The sequence below is a fragment of the Crocodylus siamensis genome, chromosome 2, assembly GCF_052110815.1.
Source record: "Crocodylus siamensis isolate JL-2025a chromosome 2, ASM5211081v1, whole genome shotgun sequence".
Lineage (NCBI taxonomy): Eukaryota > Metazoa > Chordata > Crocodylia > Crocodylidae > Crocodylus > Crocodylus siamensis.
In genome coordinates, this window is record NC_143396.1 from 37,839,448 (window position 1) to 37,865,652 (window position 26,205).

At 44.7% G+C, this 26,205-nt stretch overlaps 1 protein-coding gene across 1 annotated transcript in view; it reads right to left on the reverse strand.

The window, feature by feature from the left end:
* CCDC149 (coiled-coil domain containing 149) overlaps positions 1-26,205 on the reverse strand; it is a 93,639-nt gene that overhangs the window by 18,125 nt on the left and 49,309 nt on the right. Inside the window, exons 6-10 of the mRNA XM_090035711.1 lie at positions 24,908-25,080; positions 22,703-22,775; positions 16,114-16,198; positions 14,806-14,950; positions 668-744 (exon numbers count right to left, since the gene is read on the reverse strand). Of these exons, the coding sequence (XP_089891837.1) occupies positions 668-744; positions 14,806-14,950; positions 16,114-16,198; positions 22,703-22,775; positions 24,908-25,080 (553 nt within the window). The remainder of the gene's footprint in view (positions 1-667; positions 745-14,805; positions 14,951-16,113; positions 16,199-22,702; positions 22,776-24,907; positions 25,081-26,205) is intronic.

A 26,205-nucleotide genomic window follows, 5' to 3' on the forward strand; every position in this document is an offset into this window, starting at 1 on the left:
TGTTCTGTTCTGGCAGAGATATGGACTAGATCATTTAAGATCCCTGTGGTAGTATTAAGGGTACTGCTGTGGCCATGATGGTCCAGGAGCTATGCAAGAGGCAAGGATTTTTCTGGGTGATATCTTATACTGGACCAGCTACATGGTTGAAAGATATCACCCACAAAAATCCTAAGATCCTTTACATTTTCAGTTTCTCAGTTTACAAAATTCTATAGAAATTATCAACAAATGCTGCAAATAATACAAGGTTACTTTAGTTACTGAAAACAAGTACACAATAAATAAACCTTCCAGAAAATCATAGCTATAATCAGTTTATACAAGAAGCTTAAATCAGTTTAATACTTTTCAGCATCAAACTATGGCAATAATTTGACCGTTTCTAATTTGACCATTTCATGTGTTCAAAACGATTTTTTCCTATTATATCCAATAGCTATAAATTAGAATGATATATGAAGTAAGAATTTTTAGGAATGACTAGGCATTTTGGGTGCCCAAAAGACTTGCAGTCAAAGGGTTTGATTTTCCAAGTGTGTTGAATACTTTTCAAAACCAATGGTCACATTTAAAAACAAGCACATATTTGCAAGTTCATCACAGAATTTATACTCAAGGAATTTCTTTTAAATTGAAGAAGTTGCTTTCCTGATTTTTTACTAACCTGGAAGACTCCACAAACCAGAAATTTCCAATGTCCTTAATTTCTTCTCCAGCTCTGCCACTCGGTTTCCTAGAATTCTTGGAGGGGGAACAACACACATAAATAAACAATGTTTCACTGAGAAAATACAAAATTCTTTCTTGAAGAAATGTAGTCCATCAACAGATATTCATGTAATTACTGATACATTCTCCACTGTCCCAGAAAATGCATATTTATTAGTTAATAATTTTGTCACTCATTTTAATAACAGTGATGGACAAAGGTCACTGCAAATCAAGTCTGGATGTTTAACTAAGCCTTGCTCAAATGAAAAGGTCTCAAATCTCCAGTAATTCAGGGTGCAGACAGAAGTGCAGCTCCCTGCTGTAACTGGGCATGCTTCACAGAAGTGTTCCAAGTTCCAACCATCCCCTGGACCAAACAGAAGTCCACTGCTGGTTCCAGGGTGGGGGGATGCTACCTGCTGATGGAGCCTGCAGCTGGTTTCTCATTGTAACAACCCTTCTTCCCTGCCAGTCTGCACAGTTTTCAGAATGGGAGGCGGGGAAGGGCGCAGAGGAAGCCCAGCTAGTGCTGGAAAGTGGGGTGAGTGAATAGGAGCCCTCCCACTCTGGAATGGGGTAGGTGATTTGAAGTGTCCACCCCCCAAAGTGGGGGGGGGGGCTTCATTTCACCCACCTCACCCCTTAGCAGGTGCTGAAAAAAACACTGACTGAGCTTCCTCCACTCCCTTTCCCCCACTCCCATTCTGGAAACAACATGCTGGAAGGCAGCACAGAACCAAATTACAGAAGACTATTTAAAAGTCTTCATCTGAGCCTGAGGATTTTCACCTGAATGGCCATTTTTGAAGCAGTCTGCAGCCATGTACTTGTGTTTGGTCACAGCTATAAATTGCTTTCTGTTGCCAGATCAAGCGAAAATTGTCAATTCTGTCTGCACTCAGTGACAACAAAAGCACCCCAGGATACTTCCACTTCCTTCCTTGGCTCACACTGTAAATGAAACAGTACATAGAAGTTCTTCTTTAAGCCCAAAGTATTAAGGTTGGCTTTAAAATATCTGTTGTAGCCTTGGTCCATTTTTTTAATTCAGTTTAGCTTGTTCACCACTCTATAATATTTCATTTGATACAAACCCTTTACTGTTTCTCTTGTTAAACCATCTCAGCTTATCAACTGCTTTCAGTTTTCTCTGCATTTCTTAGGTCTTGTTTCTGAGTTTTACATAAATACTATTTGAAATCAGTTCTCTCGATTACATTTCAGCCTAACAAGTGCTTTAATGCCTATGAATTCTGACTCAATCAGGATTTTAAACAATTCCTTACCAGATATTTGAGACTCACTCTTTTAAGATAGCTGCCTTGCTTCCCGATTTACAGCACAGGTTCCCCAGGTGTCCAGTGCTTACATCTGCATTAGGAGGGAACAGCTGTCACAGGGAAGTAGACAGCACCTTTCACATAGGGAAACTACTACTGGCGGATCCCCATCTTCCTATTCTAAGACCCAGTATAGGCTGGCTGGAAAGGCTTCTAGGGGGATAGGGGGGAAGGGACAACTACTCCACACAAGTTCAGCAAGTGCTACACACTCTCATGATAAACTGGCCTCCTGTTCGAGACTAGGGTGTCACTACTTCAGTATTCATGTCACAGCTACTAGCAAGAGAACAAATTCCCTTGTTCTAGTACTAGTTGGCACTAGTATTATTTTACCTCCTTTTCATTGGTAATTCTAGAACTGGGACAGGAAAAGGAAGGCATGGCCCCACTATCTCATGGATACCACTAACTCAAAGGGATAACTTGGCACTCTATCTGGGGTCAAATTTACTGTCATGACTTTTGTTATTGATGCACTGGGTCTACCTCCAAGCCTCTTGCTGGATTCCTTGAAACAGGGGCTGGGGAATTGTCTATCCCCGGTGACAAGTCCCCAGATCAGAATATCATTATGACCCTGGGATCACTAAATTACAAAATCATGCTTAGCCGCACTCCTTACAGGTAGGGACAGAGTAGAGAGGTTTTAAATATGTGGGCTGAATTCTGTCTTAGTCTGTCCCAGGCTACATTAATGTTTCCATGCTTCTTTTCAAATATGAGTGAATTGTACATAAAGCCAGTGCAAACTTGTCAAAATACATTCCTCAAATAATTTTCTAGTCAGTTTTCACTATTGGTTGCTTTGATTTTTGTTTTTTAAATAAAAGCATTTTCCACTACAGCAGGTGCTATGGAAACATGGAACTGTTAACCTGAAGTCCTTGATTTCTGATCAGTGAGTATTTGTATAGAGGCTATAGGGAACAGAGGCAACAAGTGCCCCACTGTGTGCACAATCTTTTCTAGATCATGCACCTTTAGATGTCCAGGTGATGTAAACTGTAGGGTCAAGGACAAAGCTGCTGCTGACAGCAGAAAGAAGCACTATTGCCAACTCCCTGTTACCAATATGTCTGTCATCAAAACGGTCAATCTGGGCCTCTTGTTGTGGATCAGGTTTTACTGCACATCTACCTCACTGTTCACACCACAGTAGTAACACCAGCTTCCTCCTCACCTCCCATCTGAATTTAGCAGATCACACCAGAGCTATCTTATACATGGGCAGAACCTCAAGGGAGCTCTGGTGGTTTATACCACCCAAGGTAGATCCTCCTTTTCTTTCCATTTAGAAGGGTGCGCAGCATGGAAGGCGGTGCCCTTTTTCTCCACTGGCAAAATTTCCCTGCTATCTATAAAGAGTTGTCACGGTCACATCCCCAGTTTTATCACAGACATTTTCATTTAGCCTCAGAATGACACAGTCCCACGCTCAGTCCTGTCTATATTTAAGTTAAGTTCTAAAATTTTAAGTCCAGTGCATGCTAAAAGCTTGCTGGAGCAGTCTGTAGGTTTATGAATAGGGGCAAGCTAATCTATGGGTATACCTGGGTAACAGAAAATCAGCTATAAGATATTTATAACTAATTCAACCTAGCTTTACTCAAGCCAAGAAAACTGTTGTCCCTTTTTAGCCACGGCATTAAGAGTATTTTATTCTCTCATTTGCATAATTGATGCATCTTAAGCTGAAATAATATCACATACAGAATTTATTTACAGTCAGCTTCATAAATCAAGCTGATATGCTTGAGAGAAAAACAACAGATGAACCAGGAACAAGCAATGCCCATTGTGAACAGGAATCCTCCTTAGTCCTTGCCTTGCATTTAATGTCAGGGCCAAAAAACAACGATTAAAGTGGAGATAACCCAATTATGCCATAAACCACATACTACCATGATTATATTTAGCATGCAGTTCTCCTCAGATGTCCTTTCCTTATAGAAATAGCAAGAATAAAAACACTTACACTCTAGGAGTAAGCGTCAAGGGAACCTAAGACGTTTCTGCAAGAGCACTAGAGCAGAAAGCCAGGCTCAAATATCCAATATCTGATCCAACTAAAATGTATTCTAGTGTTGTTCTAATGTCAAACAAAAGAGCTGCTCTGTCACTTCGTAGTTAAATAGTTGTGTCCCAGGCTTCAAACAGTGAAGAAGCTTTGGACTTTGGGAGACAAATGAGTTCCCAGAGACTGAAAATATTTTTTCTTAATCTCTTTTTATTTATAATGTGTACATGGTAGTTAGCGTCGCTGCCTTGAGCAAAAATAAATTAACAGTAAAAGAAAAAAAAAAAGGAATGAAAGCAAAACTCACAGCTATCTTCCCAGAGTTCAGTAAAATACAGCTCTGTGTACGAATCTAAATCTGTGTTCTTCTGTCTACTACTGCCAACTGTTGCACCTGTACCCTGCAGCCACCACACCAATCCCCTGATGGGACAGCATGCACTTGGGTCTGTCACTCAAAAAATACTGCTCTCCTATACACTGAGTTTTGGAAATTGTGTTCATCACAACTTCTTGTCTGCATTTATCACTGATCAGTCTTTGCTTGTCCTTCCTAACAAAGATGAAGCTATTTAAAACTATTATATTTGAAGAACTTTCTGTCACTGACCTTAACAGGGAATTGCCTTTAAAACCTACTCACATAAGTACTGAATAGTATAAACCCATTCATGACACAAGGGTTCAGTGGTCTGCTTTTGTTTCTTTTCCTCCTAGTAACCCTGGGGAATTATGCATTCATGCACCCATGCAATTTTGCCCGTAAATGGCATTACCGTGCATAATTACATAATCTTGCATAATTTAACTGTGGCAGTCTCTGTGCCTCCACCTCCATGATGCAGGCACAGAGCTGTATGACTGGATGCTGGGTAAGTGGGGAGGGGAGCTCCTGCTTACAGGAGGGGTGGGGTTTGTGGGTGCGTGTGGGCCATGCACCATTAGGCCAGGCCAGCTGGCTCTGTGCCTCCACGTGGGGCTTCCAGCACTCCAGCAGGAAGCTACATGTGGAAGCACAGAGCCTGCCCAGTCTGGTGGCATGTGACACTGTGGGTCCATGTGTGGCTTCCTGCTGAAGTGCTGGAAGCCCCATGTGGAAGGCCAGCCAGGCCCAATCGTGCACAGACTGGGAGCTAGGCAACATCAGACTGGGTGGGAAGCTACACATGTAGGCACAGAGCTGCATGCCATCGGGCTGGGCAGGCTCCTGCTTACTTGCATATGGGGCTTCCCATTAGTGTGCTGGAAGCCCCATGTGGAGGCACAGAGCCTGCCCAGCCCAATGGCGCATTCGGTACACATTCGGTACACATTGGGCTGGGCTGGGCTGGCCGACTCTGTGCCTCCTCATGGGACTTTCAGCACTTCAGCAGGAAGCCACACATGGAAGCATGGAGTCTACCCAGCCTGATGGCCCATGGCTCCTGCCAGCAGGGCCATGAGCCCCACGTGCTGGCACAGAGCCAGCCTGGTCTGATTTGAAGGTGTGCGCCAGTGGGCCAGGCTGACTCAGCGCCAGTACATGCAGGCTGTAAGACTCAACCAGAAGCATGAGCTGCAAGGGGCTCTGCCTGCCACAGCCATGAGCACCTTGAGGGCCCGCTGCCTGCCTGCTACTGCTGAGCTGGTGGTGATGACCGGGTTTGTGTACCATGAGGGAGGCCCACACTCAGCTACAAACCCCATACATGCACACACCCACATCCCTTCACAACCTCCCCACAAACCCCAGACCCACCCACAAACTTCACCCCCCTTCACAAACCCTACAAACCCCACACCTGCCCACAAATACCACACATACCTACACCCCCACACCTTCACAAATTCCCCACACACCCCACAACCATATAAAGTAGCTGCATATATTTCTAATGAAGTTTCAAATAGTGTTATATATATATTCACATACACACACACACACACAAATTAAACTGAAGTAATTAATTTTACATAATTTTGAACTTTCTTGTGTATCATTTTGAATTTCTCTGCACATAATTTCCTGGGGTGTAAGTAACGCCAAAATCCACCATTTTTTCAGATTCAAAATGTTCTCTCCTGTAGCCAGCCAACAGAGGGGGCACAATTTTTACCTAATTACATTCTGGGAACAACATCCACATGATCCACAAAGATGATGCACACAAAGACAAAGCAGTAAAAAAACACAGAAGTTACATTTTTTTGTGCCAAAAGTCATTGCTGTTTGATTAAGAGTAAAGGAGGAAATTAGTAGGAAGATAAGTGGTAATGCTACAGTAATGTAGTAGCCATGACAGTTCAGGAATTATGTGAAAGGCAAGGGTTTTTTGGGGGGTGACATCTTTCATTGAACCAGCTGCATGGTTGGAATAAAGTCAAACAAGCTTTCAAATGCAAGACATTCTTCATCAGATCTGAGGAGGGAAGCAAGCAAATACAGCTGAGAGTAGAACCATGAAGATGGAGGAGGGGAGGAAAATTTTCAAGGGTAGCAGACAAAGAATTGTTTACTGGAAGAATGAAATCCATCAATATGTGTTGCCTTTAAACAAGGACATGCCAGTAGAAAAACAGAAATATTTTTGAAAGAGCCATTTAAATACTCTGCAGCAACCTATTACAATATAAAAAGGAACCCCCCACCCTCCAGTGACCATATACTCTTGGTGGTCACCTACCACCCCACACTGGAATTGATCAGAAGAAGCATCAAACAATTCATTAGACCAGACCAAGAGAAATATTCCAAGCCCCTTCACTTCCAAACCCCCAACCTTGCCCAGTTCACAGGAAGCAAAACTCCCCACTGCTCACCAGACATCAAATGGGACACAGCGTTGCCTTAGCAACAGATGCTTTAACCTGCCAACACATCTCCACTGCTTCCACAATCAACACTTTCCACAATGGACCCATAAAAATCCATGGATCCCACACGTCTTTCCCAAAATGTAATATTGGGAAAACTCAGTTTCATCTGAGGGTAGATGTTTGCTTAATGCAAATTGTCTCTCGCTACCAAGTGGTGAGGTGCTGTAACAGCATGTTCTACGGACAGTTAGACAGAGAGCTGGTTGGAGTAATGTACACCAAAGTAAAATCTAAAGTCAACTTTTCTGTAGAAAGGATGTGTTGTGCGCACACACCCTAAAAGTAAAACAAAGTGAAGTTATGAACATATGTAACATTTAATCATTTGAAAAGGCAAAAGGGTGCTGCCTGCAGGAGCTCACATCAGCTGTTACAGTGTATGCAGCTCCTGTAGCATTGCTGTAACTTCAGACCTGAAAGAACTGCTTTTGATACACTTGTATCAATCCTACATTATAATAACTTATAGCCTTGGATATGTCTGGATGGCGCAGTTGCCAACCACCCCTTTCTACTGTGTAGTTCTGCACTCCAGTGGCCTAGGCTCTCCATGGAGTCTGGATCACACCAGAGGAGCTTCAGTCAGGGACTTATTTTTAAGTTTCTGAAGCAGGTAACAATCCACCTCCTCACCCCACCACCAACCGTTGGCACCCCCTCACTTCCCCTTCATGCTCAGTGGTGCCTCCCCTTGCATCCATTTTCTCTCCCCTTGCTTGGGTCCCCTAGGTGTTGCCTGCCACTCTAAGAAGAGGCACAAGGAGCTGGCAGATGTCATAGCCCAACCATTGGCAAAAATATTTAAAAACTCATGGCACTCAGGTGAAATATCTGAGGACTGGAAGAAGACCAGTCTGGTACCCATCTTCAAGAAAGGATGGAAAGTAGATCCTGGGAATTACAGGCCAATCAGCTTGACCTCAATCCCCGGTAAGATTCTGGAGAAAATTATCAAGGAGACCCTTCTGGGTAACCTGGCTTAGGGCAATGTCCTGAGGGATAGCCAGTACAGGTTTGTTGCGGGTAGGTCTTGCCTGACCAATCTCATCTCCTTCTATGATAAGGTGACCTATCACCTGGACAAGGGAGAAGAGACTGATATCATATATCTGGACTTAAAAAAAGCCTTTGATCTGGTGTCCCATGACCTCCTCATGGAAAAATTGGCCAGCTGTGGCCTCGGCTACACCAGTCTGATGGCTGGGAAATTAGCTCTGAGGTCAGACCCCGAGAGTAGTGTTCGATGGTAGCAAATCATTATGGCGCTCTGTGACCAGTGGCATCCCCCAAGGCTCTGTCCTTGGACCGGTCCTCTTTAACATCTTTATCAATGATGTGGATATTGGTGTCAAAAGTACACTAAGTTCACCGATGACACTAAACTTTGGGGCATAGTGTCCACACCTCAGGACAGGCTAGTGATCCAGGCTGACCTGGATAAACTTGGTAAGTGGGCGGACACAAACCTGATGACATCCAATACCAATAAATGTAAGGTACTCCACCTCGGGGGGAAAAACCCGCAGCATACTTATAGGCTCGGCAGTGCTACGCTTGCTAGCAGCACTGCTGAAAGAGACTTGAGGGTCATGATTGACCAGAAGATGAACATGAGCCACTAATGCAACGTCGCAGCTGGAAAAGCAAACAAAACTCTGGCTTGCATCCATAGATGCTTCTCAAGTAAATCTCAGGATGTCATCCTTCTGCTGTACTCGGCCTTGGCGAGGCCGCAGCTGGAGTACTGCATCCAATTCTGGGCTCCACAATTCAAGAAGGATGTGAAGAAGCTTGAGGGAGTCCAGAGGAGAGCCACTTGCATGATCAGAAGGCAAGAGAAAAAGCCTTATGAGGAGAGGCTGAGAGCCATGGGACTCCTCAGCCTGGAAAAGCACAGGCTCAGGGGGGACCTGGTGGCTGCTTGTAAGTATGTAAGGGGTATACATCAGGACCTGGGAGAACGTTTGCTCACCAGAGCACCCCAAGGAAAAACAGGGACCAATGATCATAAACTCCTCCAAGACAGCTTTAGGCTGGACACAAGAAAAAATGTCTTTACTGTCCGAGCCCCCAAGACCTGGAATAGACTCCCTCCAGAAGTGGTGCAGGCACCTACTCTGGACTCATTCAAGAAACATTTAAATGCTTATGTTGCTGCAGTCCTTTGACCCTAGCTGACTTCCTGCCCCTGGGGCAGGGGGCTGCACTTGATAATCTTCGAAGTCCCTTCCAGCTCTCACATCTAGGAAATCTAGGAAATCTATGAAGAGATGACAGCAGGCTGAGCTGTGTCTGGGAGGCTAACTGCTAATAAGCCAGCTGCCAACAACCAGGCAGACCTGTAGTTAACCAGATAGCAGCTACCCTTGGGGGAGTAACTCTTCAAGGAAGCAGTCACAGAGCAGTAAGCAGCAATAGGGCAGGCATTTAGGCAGCTCAGAAGCAAAGAGTTGCAGGCAGCAGAGCTAATCCCTAGTAGGGAAAGCAGACTGACCATCAGGCACAGAAGGGGCCTCTGTATGGTTGTAGAGTCCTTTGACCAGAAGGGGCAGGGCCTGAGATCAGATAGTCAAGTCGGGCTATGCAAGTAGCAGGGAGAAGAACTATGCAGCAAGATAGCTGCAGGGGAGCAATTAAATGATACCTGAGCTGCCCCGGGAACTACAAATAAGGAACTGAGAGCTTGCAGGGATTTAGTACCCAGGATGAGGAGGGTTTGTTATACAGCCAGTGCACTTGTAGTTACAGCCACTGGCAATCAATGGGATGGCCTCACCCCGGAAGGCCATCTGCAATGGTGTCCCCCAGAGATCTGTGCTTGGACCCATGCTCTTCAACATATTTATTTATGACTTGGATGAGGGGGAGGAAAGCTAAATGATAAGTTTGTGGCTGATACTAAGTTGTGGGGAAGCACAAGCGCATCAAAGGATAGGCTAAAGATCCAGGATGGCCATGAAAGACTCGTTTTATGGGTGCAACGGAGTCAGATGAAGTTTAACAGGGAGAAGTGCAAGGTTCATAGCTGGCAGGGTTGGAAGGGACCCGAGCAGATCATCAAGTGCGACCCCCTGCCATGGACAGGAAAGAATTCTGGGGTCAAATGACCCCAGCTAGGTGATCATTTAGCCTCCTTTTAAAGACCCCCCCAGGGTAGGAGCAAGCACCACTTCCCTTGGAAGTTAGTTCCAGATCCTAGCTGCCCTGACTGTGAAGTAGTGCCTCCTGATGTCTAGCCTGACTCTACTCTCAGTCAACTTATGGCCATTATTCCTCATTACTCCCAGTAGTGCTCGGCAGAACAGGGACTCCCATAGCCTGCAGGTCCCCCTTGGCCAGTTTGTAGACAGCCACCAGATCCCCTCAGCCTTCTCTTGTGGAAGCTGAACAGGTTCGGGTCCGGTAGCCTCCGCTCATAGGACCTGCCTTGCTGCTCCATGATCATGCAAGTGGCTCTCCTCTGGACCCTCTCAATGCTGTCCACATCCCTCCTGAAGTGCAGGAGCACCTAGAACTGGGCACAGTACTCCTACTGCAGCCTGACCAGTGTCACACAGAGTGGGAGGATCACCTTCTTGGACCTGCTCATGATGCATCTGTGGGTGCATAACAAGGCGTGGTTAGCCTTCCTGACCATGTCCCCACATTGGCAGCCCATGTTCATTTTGGAATCAATAACAACACCAAGATCCTTTTCTGTCTGTGCTGACTAGAAGGGAGTTCCCCAGCCCATAGCTTTATTGCTGGTTCTTCCTCCCTAGGTGCAGTACCTTGCACTTGTCAGTACTGAATCTCATCCTGTTCTCATCTGCCCACCCCTGTAACCTGTCTAGATCTAGTTGCAGCCTGTCCCTCTGCTCCAGCATGCTCACTTCTCCCCACATCTTAGCGTCATCCGTGAATTTGAACAAGGTGCTTTTCACCCCGTCGTCCAAGTCACTGATGAAGATGTTGAACAGTGTGGGCCTGAGGACCGAGCCCTGGGGGAACCCACTGCCCACATCCCTCCAGGTCAAAAAAGACCCATCCACCACCACTCTCTGGGTGCGGCCCTCCAGCCAATTTGAGACCCATCTGACTGTGTAGGCATCAACGCCACAGTTGCCTAGTTTCTTAATAAGAATTAAGAAGCTGGGGTGAGAGATGGTGTTATAGGCCTTCCTAAAGTCCAGAAAGACTACCTCCACCACTGCATCTGCGTCCAAGGATTTTGCGACTTGGTCATAGAAGGCCACCAGGTTGGTCTGACAGGACCTGCCTCGAATGAACCCATGTTGGTTGCCCCTAAACATGATTCCCGCTGCTGGTCCCTCGCAGATGTGCTCCTAGATAATTTTCTCAAAGCTTTCTCGGGACGGAGGTAAGACTAAAGGGCCTGTAGTTTCCTGGGTCCTCCTTCCTCCCTTTTTTGAAAATGGGGACATTGGCCCTTTTCCAGTCTTCTGGCACCTCGCCAGAGCACCATGAGTGCTCATAAAGCTGTGCCAGGAGTCCCGCAATGACCTCTGCTAATTCCCTCAGCTCTCTGGGGTGGAGATCATCATGACCTCCTGATCTGAACATGTCTAGTCCCACCAGAAGTTCCCTGACTAGGTCCTCACTGACCCTGGGCCTGGCAGCACCTCCTCTGCGTCTGTTGGGGATCCCAGTAGAGGGGACGCCCCAGTCCCTGCTCAAAAAGATGGAGGCAAAGAAATTGTTAAAGAGGTTAGCTTTGTCATCTGGCGTGACCACTAGATTTTCTTAGGTATCCTGCAGAGGCCTTATGTTACCCAGTACCTTCTTTTTACCCCCTATGTATTTAAAAAAGAACTTCTTGTTATCCTTGATTTGGGTCGCTAGTCCCAGCTCCATTTCCACCTTAGCCTTCCTAACAGCCCCCCATGCAGTCTTGAGCAATGGAGGTATAATCCTCCTTGGTGAGGGCCCGTCAGTTCCACTGGGTCTACGCCTCCTTTTTGGCTTTGAGACATTCCTGGATGCTTTTGATGAGCCATGGGTAGGAAGAACTCACCTGGGTAGGAAGAACTTCACCATAACTACATGGTAGGTGGTGGTACACTGGCTGACAGCATCTGAATGGGAGAGGGTCACAATTGACTGGAAGATGAACATGAGTCAACAGTGTGATGAGGCTGCCGTCAGGGCACATAAAACTTAGCCGATGTGTTGCCGATAGATCCAGGGAAGTGCTCCTCCCTCTCTATTCAGCATTGGTGAGACCACAGTTGAAGTACTGTGTCTAGTTCTGGACACCACACATCAGGAAGGACGTGGATAAGCTCGAGACGGGGCCTGGAGGGTGGGCCCTATGAGGAAAGACTCCAGGAACTGAGCTTGCTCAGTCTGAGTAAGAGAGGACTGAGAGGTGACTTCATAGCTGCCTACAAGTACATCAAGGATGAGCATCAAGATCTAGGGTAGCAACTCTTCAGGAAGGCATCTCAAGGGAGGACAAGGACCAATGGACAAAAGCTGACTGAGGGAAAATTTAGGCTGGATATAAGAAAGAACTTTTTTTCTGTAAGCATTACCAGAATCTGAAACACACTCTCCACAGAGGTGGTACAGTTGCCATCCTTAGATGTGTTCAAGATGAGGCTGAATAAGTACCTTGTTGAGCTCGTTTGAGCCCAGTAACTCCCTGCCCATGGCAAGGGACCAGACTTAATGATCTTGTAGGTCCCTTCCGGTCCTTTGATTCTATCATTCTATAATTTTTTGTTTAAGCTTAACTGGAGGACTGGATGTGGTTGCAAAAGGGGGAAGAGGAGGCTGCAGGTGGGGTGCCTTGAGGGGCACATGGACCTCTGAGCCCTTGCTAGTGGTCAGAAGAAAACAGGGCATGAGCTCTGTTAGGGCTGTATACAAGCCACGCTAGCACGGGCCTTGAGGGCTGGGCCCAGAAGTTGAGGCTCCAAACAGCAGACTGAAGGTAAAAGAACCCAGATAGATAAAAGGAGCCAAGACCAGAAAGGCTGAGGCAGAGGCCTATAAAGATGCTGAGGCCTGAAAGGCCAAGTATTGAGTGGGTGAAATAGCTCAGTTGTGCTAATGACTGGTAACACTTGCAAGGCATGAGAGACGGGGAGGTCAGAGGCCACGAATACAACCATTAAGGTACTGGGTCCCCAAAGACATCAATAGGGAGCAACCTAGGAGCAGACGAGTTTCCCTCTGGGCCTTGGGTAGCTTCCCAATTGTTTTCCCAAGCAACATCAAGGCATGGCAGGTAAGCAAGAGAGACAGGCCCAAGCAACCCGAGAAGGCAGGGACACCAAAAGAGGGCACTACTGTGTCACTTGACCCCACCCTGCCACATGGGACTTAAGAAGTCCCTGGCTGCTGCTCCACAGCATGGTCTGCCTTCCGCATTTGGGGAAAGGGGGAGGGGCTGGGAGCAGGGACTAAAGCCACCCATGCAGTGACGGTCACTATTCCTGCATTCCCTTTTCAAAATCCTGGATCCATTTAGGCTTACAGCAGTATCTGTTCACCCTGATACTATCATTGCATCTCTTCATAGATACATGTTACATTACAGGCCAGAACAGATTAATTAGAATGGTTGTGTATTGACAGAGTATTCTGAAATAATACACAGATTACTACTGAACGACAAATGTTGACAGGGTGCTTAGAGAGGGGTCCCTTCGTTTCTCCTAAGATCCTCTCCACAATGCTGATGACACATTAGCCTCCCTTTGGCTAACCAGATTCTTGTTTATCCAAAGCATGCAACTGTTCCTCCAATTCTGTTGCCATTTCTATAAGATGTTGCTTTGTATTAGAAGTATCAATTTTCAAAGTAAATCATCTATTCTAGTGTCATCCTGTTTCCTTCAGTACTACTTCCTTCCCTGAAAGAAGACTGTCTGCTTCTGGTATCTGGTTCTAATGTGCCTTTAATAAAAGGCTGAATTACCTCTGATTACCCGCAGTGATTCAATAATGCTGAACACATTCATAGAACACTTTCCTTCTAGAATCCCACTTTCACAATACATAAGGCAGTCACTGCCAAGTTGCATCAAAGGACAGCTATATGCCATCATGCTGGGTACTAAGGAAACCCCAAAGTGTGTGAAATAGCTAGATTATTACTGGTTAGCTGGGTACTTAAGAGTAACTTTCAGCATGAAGAATCTATGAATTCATAAAACAGATTGTTAAAACTCGCACAGTACTGTTAAGAACTGAAAATGTATGCATCCTAAAGCCTACAGTCAAGCTGCTACATTAAGAACTTTCCTGGATGTGTCCAAGCCACACATTTGGGACAGTATGGGGCTGCCTTATCTCAGTCTAGGTAAGATTAAACACTGCTACATCCAGAATCTTCTCAGGCTCTTTCTTTTTCAGAACACCACTTGATGATTACCAACAGTAATCTTTAGCAGACCTCAACAGAAAACTGGCTACCTTTCCCCAGACCAAGAGGCTTCCTCACTAGAGCCTCCTTGCTCCTGGCAGCAATTTCTTAGTCCTACTAGCCTGGGAATCTCTGCTCCAGAGCCTGCCACAGCTTCCAGTTTCCTAGAGCTTCCCTCTTCAAATGGTCTTTGCAAATCTTTGTAGGAATCGAGAGATGCTCAGACAATCCCTAACCCTTTCCCAGGTGGGTGTGATAATCCTCTCTACTAAATCCAAACATCTATTCCTAAAGGGCTCAGTCACAAAACATGGCTGGCAGGCCCTAAATCCTCTTAACAGAGTAGACTACCTACTCACAGCAAGAGAGAGAGAGGTTTCACTGAAGATAGAGACAGGACATTTGACCATCTTTTCCTTCCTTCTTCAGTATAAAAATTCTAATATTAAACAATTAAAAAAATCAGTCTTGTTTTCTCCTTGCTTCCAAGTTCTATCACCTACTTGTTGGTTTGTCTTTGGTGTTGTATGACCATGTTTTTCTCATGGATGGTTTCCAGCAAGGCAGTGGCCAAAGACTTGAGGTCTGAAATGGACTGCGGTGTGGCTGGTAGACTACATCCATGATCCTCCGATAACAATTCCTGAACTAAAAGGTTACAAAGAAAAGTGAGTTTTAGTTTTATTTTATTACTTAACTGGGGGTAGGTTTATTTTAATAATTCATGCAGACAATATTCAACTGTCAAAAAAACCCATTTCTGTTTGAGCTGATCAGTTTCTGACAGCAGTTGACTGGACAATCACAGATGGACTTATTTTCTGCTTAGCTAATCTTTTTTTTGGGCAAGTAAGTCTCTTTCCAGGAGAAAAGATACCTAATTCTTCTCTGCCATTTGGGCACTTGTTCTCTCAACTCTGGCAAAAATGGAGTATTTTCTCCATTTTAAATGAAAAAGAAAATGGAAATAAGGAAGCTTACATTTTATGTTTAGAATTATTGATTCCTTATGGTTGTTTGAGACCAATGTAAAACGCTGTCACATATAAGTTTAGAGAGACTGTACCTTGCATTTCACTAGCCACATCAACAAGCCTCCTGGCATCTTCAGTTTGCTTACCTTGTGTGGCTATATAAATATAAGTAAACAAGACTACATCTGGAATGCACTTTTGTGTTCACACACATACCTGTGTGTGCTTGGACAGAGGAGGGGAAGGAGTAGAATCACACTCTAAAAAATACTAATACTAGCATCCAGAAAAATAATGCTTTTTTCTCATTATACTTTTCTTTTTTTATTCGTACTGTGTTTCAAAGGGTAACTAAGGGCTGGTTTTGCTTCTTTCCTCCTCGGGGAAACAGCTCTGTTTCTCTTCTGTAGGAAAGGGCTTATTAGGCAGAAGCTCCCAAGAGCAAGAGTGGATCTTGAACTTAACTGCCATTGCCCCACCTTCTCTCTGCATTCCCCACACTACTGCTGAAATAGGGAGTCCTGGCTGGGTCTGCCAGCTAAGCAAGGCATAATTCCTAAAGAAACTCATCTGGATCAAAGTTGTATAAGGCTTTTTGAAAGGAAGAAGCCAAAGCAGTAGAGGGACTTAGTAGGAAAATTTGTGATTACATGAAAAAAACTCAGAAAATCATTTCAGCAGTTTTATTCTAGACAGATGGGAAAGGGACTTTGGGGTACAACTGGCAAGAGAGAGGTTAGAGAAAATTAATGCACAAGATAATTAGTGAAAATATAACTTAGTTGATACTGAAATATAAAAGGAGTTCTGTGCACTCACTTGACATCTAGGTAATACCTTGTTTTGCAGAAAGGACTCCAGTCAGAGCACTGCTACTGGATCTACTGTGACTCCTGGAATTCTTCCGTCTCTCTAGAGCATTCTAAGGCAGCAAAAATATAGAGAGATATAGTGATACAGAGATATACTAGTGGGAAAAAAAAGCATGAGAGTAAGAAAATACCAAAGCTTTGTGATCCTATAGTTTTTTTCCCAGGGCTGAAATCTCCCTCTACATATCGCTATGGTGAATAGGAATCTTTCCATGGTATTTGGACATTCTAGCTGAAGAACCCCCTATACTGTAAAAAAAGAACTGTGTGCCTATCCCACTCTCCAGTTTCTTCTAACCTCCATGGCTTGTAAAATTTTCCTGTTTCTTGAAAAATTGTTTAATACACACATAGAAGCAGTAATACCTTGGAGAAAATGATAACTGTTTGGAATTATTTATCTTGCATAGTGCTTTTTGAAATTCCTTTAAGAACATCCAAAAGAAACTAAGACCTTAAGATCCTTTCAACAGAAAGAATAATTTTTTGGAAGAGTCTAAAAATAAAACTGCAGTTCTCACTAACACTCTGCCTTATTTAGTTTCAGGGCTCAAATTCTGTTCTTCGGCCCTCTCTCTCTCAAAATGGATGCCTCCCAGATCTGCCAAGCTATCTGCTAAGATAACTTTGAAAATTGCCTCTCCTCCTGCTGCCCTTTGAACTCTGACTGTTTGAACCTCTCCTGAGTTAGATTCTGTCCTTTGAAAGATGGGAGGAAATCTCTGAAAACTCTGTGATACATGCTGGCTGAACAGATTTCCCTCCACAGAAGAGACCACATATTCTTGCTGCAGCAGCTCCCATTCATCTGACTTGTCAGTGCCCAGTGAAGAAGCAGACTGCAGCAAGGACAGCCCAGACATAAGGGGGGAGGACAACCCTACTCCAATCCAGGCAAAAAACAGAACAGAGGAACCGAACCTGCACCCAATGCACTCTTGCCTCTTCCAGGACTACTGGCACAAAGAAGCCAGACTCTCATCCAACCCACCCAATGCATTCAGAAGAAAACATTACTCCTACTCCTGGAGCCAAACCCAAGAGCAAGGAAAATTGCCACAGCCAGTTCAAAACTGTCCCAAGAGCTTTCCCTGAGCTAGATGGTGCTGAGGAGATGAACTCCTCTGACCTAGCCCCCAAGGGTACAGACTAGAAGCAAAGCTGAGACTCAAAAGCTTCAACCCAGGAAAGTATGGCCGTTAAGAGAGCTGCGGTTGACAGGAACATCAGAGAACCCACCAAGAGGGAAGGGAATGATCCTGATGCCCCCAGTGGAAAAATGACTCCCCACAAGCTTCAGTCCCTTCCCAAGGCCTCAGCCCCTTCCTGCTCTAAACTGAACACTGATTCATAGTCTAAAAATGAGGAGAAAGGCGAACCCATGGGCTCTGGTTCTTGACATGTTCAACAGCACCCCCCAACCTCAAAGAGATAAACCAAACATCATCATTTGATAAATCCCTTAGTAAGGGATGACAGTCCCTGGCAAGAGAATCACCAGATGTCAGATGCGTCATCTCAACCTCAAGGAAAAGTTACTCCCTTGAAAACATTATTAGATTCCTTGATGAGACGAAGGGATGCTAGAAAGTCAAGAACCAAATACCTAAGTAAATGGTTCCTGACCATGCTTCCTAGTCTTGGCTCATAGTTTGACAAAAACTGCTAGCCAAGGAGACAACAAAATATTATGCATACAGATGCAAAAAAGTTAACAGAATGCTTTAAAGAGAAAAGCAAAAAGAAAACCAAGAAAACAACCCCAAAGAGCAATATGTAGTAAACCCCCCCCCCAAAAACCCAAGCCCCTTGACTGCTAAAGGCAATATTCTGAGCTATCCTGCATGACACAGCCCTTCCTTCCTTCTCCATCTTTCCTCTCTGCCTTTGCTACTTTGCTTCTCAAAACCTCTCACACTGCTGACCATTACTCTTAGCTCACTGAAACGTAACAAGATACAGGTATCTGGGAAAGAAAGTAGTTCACTGAGTTCCTGAACCAAAAACGGTTAGACTTCATGTTGTTGCAAGAGATGAGTGTGGGCTGGACCAACAAGGCAGACTGGCACACCACCTGGAAAGGAAGAATGCTCCTCAGCCATGGCACCAGCTCCACTACATGCACTTCCAACCTTCTCTTGCAAAAACTGAGATCAGTTTCAGTGGTTGCTCAGGAAATCATCCCCAGTTGTCTCCTAATGATCCAAGTGACTTTGGAGCAGTACCACCTCATTCTAATGAATACCCAAACCCAATGTACAGGAAAGGCTGAACTTATTCAGGACATTGGCTGACCTCTTAAAAACTGCAGCTGATAGCAATGATCTCCTTATCCTAGGGAGTCATTTTAGCTGCACTCTCCAGGAAAAGCTTGATAAGAATGGACCAGAGCCTCCATCCACCTTCTGCTCAACAAGGGCAAAACAATCTTTACAGGTGGCAAGCCTATCCAACATGTAACAGCATTTCCATCCTAGCACAAGGTAGTAGGTCTGGGAGAAGGTGAGCACCAGTGGGCTCTCCACAGCTCACCTGGATTGGCTCTACATCATGAACACTGAATGCTTTTACTTTGCTACACCTGCAGTACACCCTCAGAATGCCTAGGACACAGCCTAGCCTGGCGTGAAATAGACTTCTCTGACTTGACTCACAGCCAATCACCCTATTATTATTGAAATGTTAGCCTTCCGTAAGATGGGATCCTTCCAGACAGCTTCTGGCAACAGTCATAAAATGATAGAAAATTAGGGCTGGAAGGGAGCTCCAGAGGTCATTTAGTCCAACCTCCTGCTCAAAGCAGGACCATCCCCACTAGATCATCCCAGCAAAAGCTTTCTGTAGTCGTGTCCTAAAAACCTCCAAGGATAGAGTCCACAACCTCTCTCGGTAACCTGCTACAGTGTTTTACTACTTTCCTATTGAGAAAATTCTTCCTAATACTTAACCTGAACTTCCCTTGCTGTGCCTTGAGAATTGCTTCTTGGTCTGTCAACTGTCAAGACTGAGAACAGTCTAGATCCATCCTCTTTTGAACCCTGCTTCAGGTACTTGAAGGCTGCTATTAAATCCCCTCTCAGTCTTCTCTCCTCTAGATAAGCCCAGTTCCCTCAGCCTCTCCTCAGAAGTCACGTGTCCCAGTCCCATCACCATTTTTGATGGTCTCCACTGGACTCTCTCCAATTTATCCACACCCTTTCTATAGTGGGGGGCCCAAAACTGAACACAGTACTCCAGGTGTGGCCTTACCAGTGCTGAATAGAGGAGAATAAGCTGGCAACACTCCTACCAAAGCAGCCCAGTACCCCACTAGCCTTCTTGGCAACAAGGGCACAATGTTGGCTCATATTCAGCTTATTGTCCATGGTAATCCCAAGGTGCTTTTCTGCATTCATCTGACTTGTCAGTGCCCAGTCAGTCAGCCCCAGCCTGCATCAGTGCCTGGGACTGTTTCGTCCAAAGTGCAGGACTTTGCACTTGTCCCTGTCAAACCTTTTCTAAATAGCCCCTAACCTGTTCTTTCATCACTGCTGGCTGCTCACCTCCTCCCTAAACTGTGCTGCCAGATGCAGTAGTGTGGGAGCTGACCTTGCCTATGAAGACTGAAGTGAAAAGGGCACTGAGTGCTTCAGCCTTTTCAGCACCCTCTGTCACTAGGTTGCCTCCACGGTTCAGTAAGAGACCAACTTTCCCTCATCTTTCTCTTCTTACTGACATACTTGTAGAAACCCTTCTTGTTCCCCTTCACATTCCTTGCTAGCTGCAACTCCAATTGTGCTTTGGCCTTCCTGACTTCATTCCTGCATGCCCAAGCAATATGCTTATACTCCTCCCTAGTTGTTTGTCCAAGTTTCCACTACTTATAAGCTTCCTTTTTGTGATTCAGTTTACTAAAGAGTTCCCCCTACTAAGCCAAGCTGGTCTTCTGCCACTCTTGCTAGTCTTCTTGGAATAATTTGCTCCTGCACTCTCAGTTAGGCTTCTTTAAAGTACAGCCAGCTCTCCTGGACTCCTCTCTCCCTCAGACTGGCTTCCCAGGGGATCCTGCCCATGAGTTCTCCGAATGATTTGGAATTCTGCTCTTCTGAAGTCCAGGATCCTTATCCTACTGCTCTCCATCCTCCTTTCCTCCGGATCCTGAACTCAATCATCACACGGTCACTGCTGCCCAAGTAGCTATCTACTAGTACATTCCCCACCAATTCTTCTTCCCTGTTTGTGAGCAGCAGGTCAACAAGAGCATGGCTCCTAGTTGGCTGCTCCAGCACTTGCACCAGGAAATTGTCCCCAACACTTTCCAAAAACTTCCTTGACTGCCTGCGCACTGCTGTATTGCCCTCCTAGCAGATGTCAGCGTGATTGAAGTTCCCTGTGAAAACTAGGGCCTGTGATTGGGAAACATGCGCTAGCTGTTTGAAGAAAGCCTCGTCCACTGCTTCCTCCTGGCCTGGTGGTCTATAGCAGTCCTTCTGCTCTTGTTCAAGAAAGGGGATCTCAGTGACATTAAGAACCTATAATAGGTATCACTTCTGTACACTCACTGAAAAATCCTAACCAAATACCTGCCCACTTGACTCACAGTGATCATGGCCTCAGTTGTAGACCATGAACACAGCCACTTTGTACCAGCAGAACATCCAGGATAACCCATTTCTACTACGTGACTTGTAAGCCATGGAACTCTTCAGCCTAAATAGTGGTCTTGTCTCCCCGGATCAAGGAAAAAAAAACTTTTATTGGGTCAACTAGGGTTTCTTATTCTCTACTCCAGAAGCCTTTGGCTTTCGGTCTCTCTTCATCATTTAATTGTCTCAGGTCTTGTACTGGGGCAACTCTAGCCTTCTGAAGATGAACAGAACAGTATGTGTCCTGTTCCCAGCATGCAGGGTAATTTGCCAGGACTGCTCCCTCTCTGGAATGCTCTGTGCCTTAACCACTGAGCCACTGCTCCATGCACTGTGGCAGCACTTGCTCCTTCTGTCAGCTGCAGCCCCAGACACTGCCCCCCACAGTTAAGGTGACAGCAGAAACCAATGATGTGACTGTTTTTATGAGCAGAGAGGTTGATGTCTAGTCCCTGATCCATTGTCAGCAGGCCTATGAGCATGCCTACTTGGCCCACCATCAAGTGGGTCAAAAGTGACACTTTTTTGTTGGGCACCTGGGCTGATGCTCAGCCTCCAGATGCGTCTGGAGGCCTATCCTGGTGCTTTGATGGTACCTAAGACCTGGACATTTTTCTAGGTCCATGAGCTTATCTAGCAAAGAACTGGCAAGTTCTTGGCAAGGAGGCTGAATGGTCACAAACTCCGCCGCAACTGATTCAGGCTGGACATAAGAAAGAACTTCTTCACTGTCCGAGCCCCGAAGATTTAGAATAGACCGCCGCCGGAGGCGGTTTAAGCACCTGCTTTTAATGCCTTCAAGACACATTTGGATGCTTATCCTCCTGGGATCCTATGATCCCTGCTGACTTCCTGCCCCTGGGGCACGGGGCTGGACTCAGTGATCCTCTGGAGTTCCTTTCAGCCCAAATGTCTATGAAATCTACAAAAACCCTCCCAGATGGCAGCTTGCTAGGCAGACCACCCTAATTCCCACCAATTTCTCCAGCTGTGGCCGTGTGAAACTTCTGGTACCCTGCTCCCTCCCCAAGTTGAACAAGAACGGTCATGGGATCTACTTTGTGATCCTATGTTGCACACATGGACAGTCAAAGTGAGTCATGCCCATGTCTTCACCAGCTGCCCTGACATGATCCAGAAGTGGCACCTAGTGGCAACATTAGAGCAAGCCTGCTTGGCCTGGTGCACCCCGTACAAGCTATCCATCACTGAGAAAAATGGAGTTATCCAGTGGTGGCTGCTACATGGTCACCACTTAGACTCAGCAACATCACCAGCTTGCCCTTTCTGCAAGAAGGAGGTGAAGGAGGATCTCTTTCACACCTTCCTGGACTGCCCTCCAACTGTGGCCACTCTGCTTCCCCCAGCACACCCTTCAGTATGCTGGACTTGGACTTCTTTGAGACTTCTTACATTTTCTCTATCCACTACTGGGCAGCTGAAGGGAGCATGGTCTGTCTGGCCAATTTCCTGCTTGGCCAGGCCAAGGTGGTGACCCTGAAAAGCCAAAAAAAACAGCATGCAGGGTCCAGCTACAATGACACCATCCAACTGTTCCACTTCTTGGTCCAGGCACGTCACATCTGAGTTTGGACTCTTTACCTTGCAACAAAATGTGGACGAATTTGTGCTGTGCTGGGCCAGTGAGGGGGAACTCTGCAGGGTGGAAGACAGACAGCTAGTCTTAAACGTGTAACCCCATGAAGGGTGTTGGAGGGGAGGGGATTTCAATTTCTGGTGGTATGTGTGTTTTCATTACTGACAAATGTTTTATGCTCTGCCCCGGGGGGTGGAGAGGCACTCACTTCTGCATGTTTACCGTTTGTTTTTAATATTTTATAATACAGGTTATAATATACTTTTAAAGAGCACAAAAAATAACCTAAATAAAGAGAGGAACCAACCATAGAACTACACTTGCAACTTTACCTTGTACTTAGCAATGTTAGACTTAAGAAGATTGACCTCTTCTTGAAGTTGCTTTAATCTCTCTTGGAGGTATCTGGAAAAGTATGGCAGATAATATTACATTACAGTCATGTAATACTGTTTCCTCTATTATTTTTAAGCACTGGCCATGAGTTTACCAGTCTGCACAAGACTGAGAGCTGCTGCCAGAGTGGTCTGTGTAATGGGACCTCTGCTTTAGAGCTCCTTAATGCCCTCTGGTCTTCCATGCTTGGATGTGTTAAATCTTACGGATGATCTACAAATCTCATTTCTTGCCTCTAAGCTAATAGGTAGGTGGACTGAAGGTGCCTGGGACTATCCATCGTAAAACAGAAAATATTTATTGGTATCCTCTATTTTAAATTTGTGGTACAGGCATCTGGAAGATTATATTTCAATAAATATTACCACGGAATTTGCCTATGCAATTTTTGCATCATTTTATAATAATCAATCATACACTCTTATTCTGTCTGGGTTTTCACCAAAGTGTAAAATTTTAGCCATATTGGTTTAAAGCCGGTAAAGGCCACATGCAGGTGAACAGCTGCTCTTCTGGTAGAAGCTACGAATGTACAAGCATTTGTTCAATTTCTCCCAGGGAAAACACATCCTTCCCCAGGAGAAAGATCTTCCAGGGGTCCCTTATGGGAGCAGCTCACTCACAAGAATGAATACCTGTATGCTCCCTTTCTGGTCTGGTCTGGGACTAGAGTGCAGCAGTAGAGAAATGGTCTCTAGGCTTCCTCAGACTACGGAGTGCCTGGTCAGGGGGATTGCTCCAGCCCTGTCCTGAACTAGCCTGGGAAGGAACTGAAGCAGCTGCCCCACACTTCCCAGCACAAATAGGGGGCTTTGTCCTACTGCCCTGCTCCCCTCCGAGTCCAGTCTAGAATCACAGGGAATCTCGGGAATCACAGGAAGTCTTTCCTTGACCCTCCACTCTTCTATGGAGAAAATAGAGCAACCACTGTTCCCCATGCTTTCCCCATATTGGGATCACTGAAGTCTTGGAAAAGCACAAGCAACAGAGGGGAGAGGGTGGCTGCAGGCTGAATGCCTGAGCTGCTCCCTCTCCTGGAAACATCTCTAGTGGCAGAAATTTCTCAGAATTTTCCAACACTAAAAATGAATGCCTGTTTGTAGCTATAATTAAAGGGGTGTAACTATCCCCCTACTCATGCGGATGCAATTATATATGTATAAAGATGCGGTTACCCCAGACAACTCTCCCCATCTGGAAAGGAGAATAAACTATACCAGTACAACACATCTTTATACTCTTAAAACTGTGCCCACACTAGGCTCTGCACCAGATTAACTATTTCAGTTAAAACTGAAATTATCATAAAACAAACTGACACTACTAAATCAATGAAGAACTACACAGATGAGGTCAAATAAAAGGTAGCAATTCTGGAGCTGATGAGTACCCTGGCTCATATTTCTCTACCTCAGAGTGATGTTGAAAGGAGCAACGACATTTGTAAACCTATTTCTGTTTTCTAAATTATTTGCATGTGTTCGGTAATTACCAAAACCATAAATACTTACATTAATAGTGACTAAACCTTTGTTATCTTAGGAGAGGGCTGGATCATACTGAAATTAAATTTCTCTTTCCCAAAGTAGTCACATATAATTAGAGCTTGCCTATACAGGGAAATTTATCCACATAACTACAATGGAAAACTTGTTGGTGCATATAAGCCCTTATTACAGTTAAACTTTGGTCAAAAAAGTTCCTTCAGGGTGCTTGGGCCCCTTCTTTACAAATGAAGTCTCTATTTGGTCATGGCATTCACCACATGACATTTGAATGGTACAAAGATGCTGACTTCTGAGTCTGCCTTTGATGCTGTGCCACAAACAGACTCAAAACAATGCAGCCTGCACCGCTCTTCCCCCCCCGCCCCATTCAAATACATGGCAAAACATCAAGTCAAGTGAAACCCAAATAGTTCCCTGAAGCTTGTAATTCTCCATCATGAAACAGTATTATCTTGAGAAGGAATAAATCTTTAAAACAATAGAACAGTAATTAAAACAAACAAAATACCAAAAGTCCAAATTTCTCAAGGTTCATTATTTGAAACATTTTCTGTAAAGTTTTGCTGCAACTGAGCACATGATGCACACACCAATTTAAACAATCTGCTGCACATTTAAAAAGAGTGCACTCACCGATTCTCCATACACAGAGCATCCACATCAATGATGCGGTTTTCATGTCCTCCTAGGACATGATTAAGTTCCTGGTTTAGTCGGTCTGCTTTATCCTGGTAAAAGGAGCGTTCTTCTTTTACATCCTGTAACTCATCCAATGCTGCTTGAAGATCATGTTCTAGAGTCTCAATCTGAGAAAAAATATAGCTTTATCATCTTTGGTTTTCAGGATTTACTGAAGTTTACATGATATCTAGGGACAAGACCCACAAACAGGTCATTTCTGAACAGGATTGGATTTAGAAGACCTGTCTGTACTTGGTTAAAAACAACCCCATAAAAACTGCAAAAAAATAGTTATCACAATATTAAAGAATAACAAAAGTACACAGATCTAGAACCCTTGGTTCAAAATGCCTTTTAATTTAGGATAAACTTAAATCAAGATATAGTAACTTACCACATACCTACTCAAGATAAGTAAGTATAGGGGGAGAGAAGAAACCAGAATACAAGTGTCAGGCAACATTTTAATTCACAGTGGGCATGTCTACAAGTGCCCCCCAGGGCACAGTTGTTACTAAACCATCATTTAATACTTGCTTTAGGCGGTGTACTGTTATTTTTAGACACTTTGTTGCTGTAGCAACGTGCTATAATGAGGTAGCTCGTCATTATGGTGATGTAGCAGTAGTGTCAAAGTTTGTGCCTGCTGATGCTACGTTACTGTATTGTCTTGTGTAGACACGCCCAGTATCACCATATAACTTCATTGGAATTATTACAAAGGCCTCCACTGTAAGAAAAGCTGATGTGTATAACCAAAGCACTGCATTTCTTTAGCTACTCACTTAAACATTCATACACCTCGTCACAAACCCACAATACTGTTCATGGAATTAATTTCATTGATGCAGCATATTTGGTATCAAATGTATAGGTAGCAGCATCAAGATGTTTTTAACTTTATCATTATTATGCCTGTATGAATGGTCATATGTGATATGAATATAATTATTAGATTTCATTTTTTGGCCAGGACTATTTAGTAGGGCAATAATTAACTTGTGTCCCTCCCCTATTCACACTTGAGACAAGTAATCACTGAGAATTAGCATCTGACATACGTATGTTTAATGGTCAGCCAAACAGACCCTGGAGCCAGGCCCTTCCAGACAATGATGAATTTATATTTTAAAAGAAAAGACTTGTAGCAAGCACAACACTTAGCTATTCAAGCTATTCAAAGATCAGTATTTCTCACAGCGGGGAAATTAATGAGAAACTTTAGTGTATTGGATTAGTAATCTTTATGT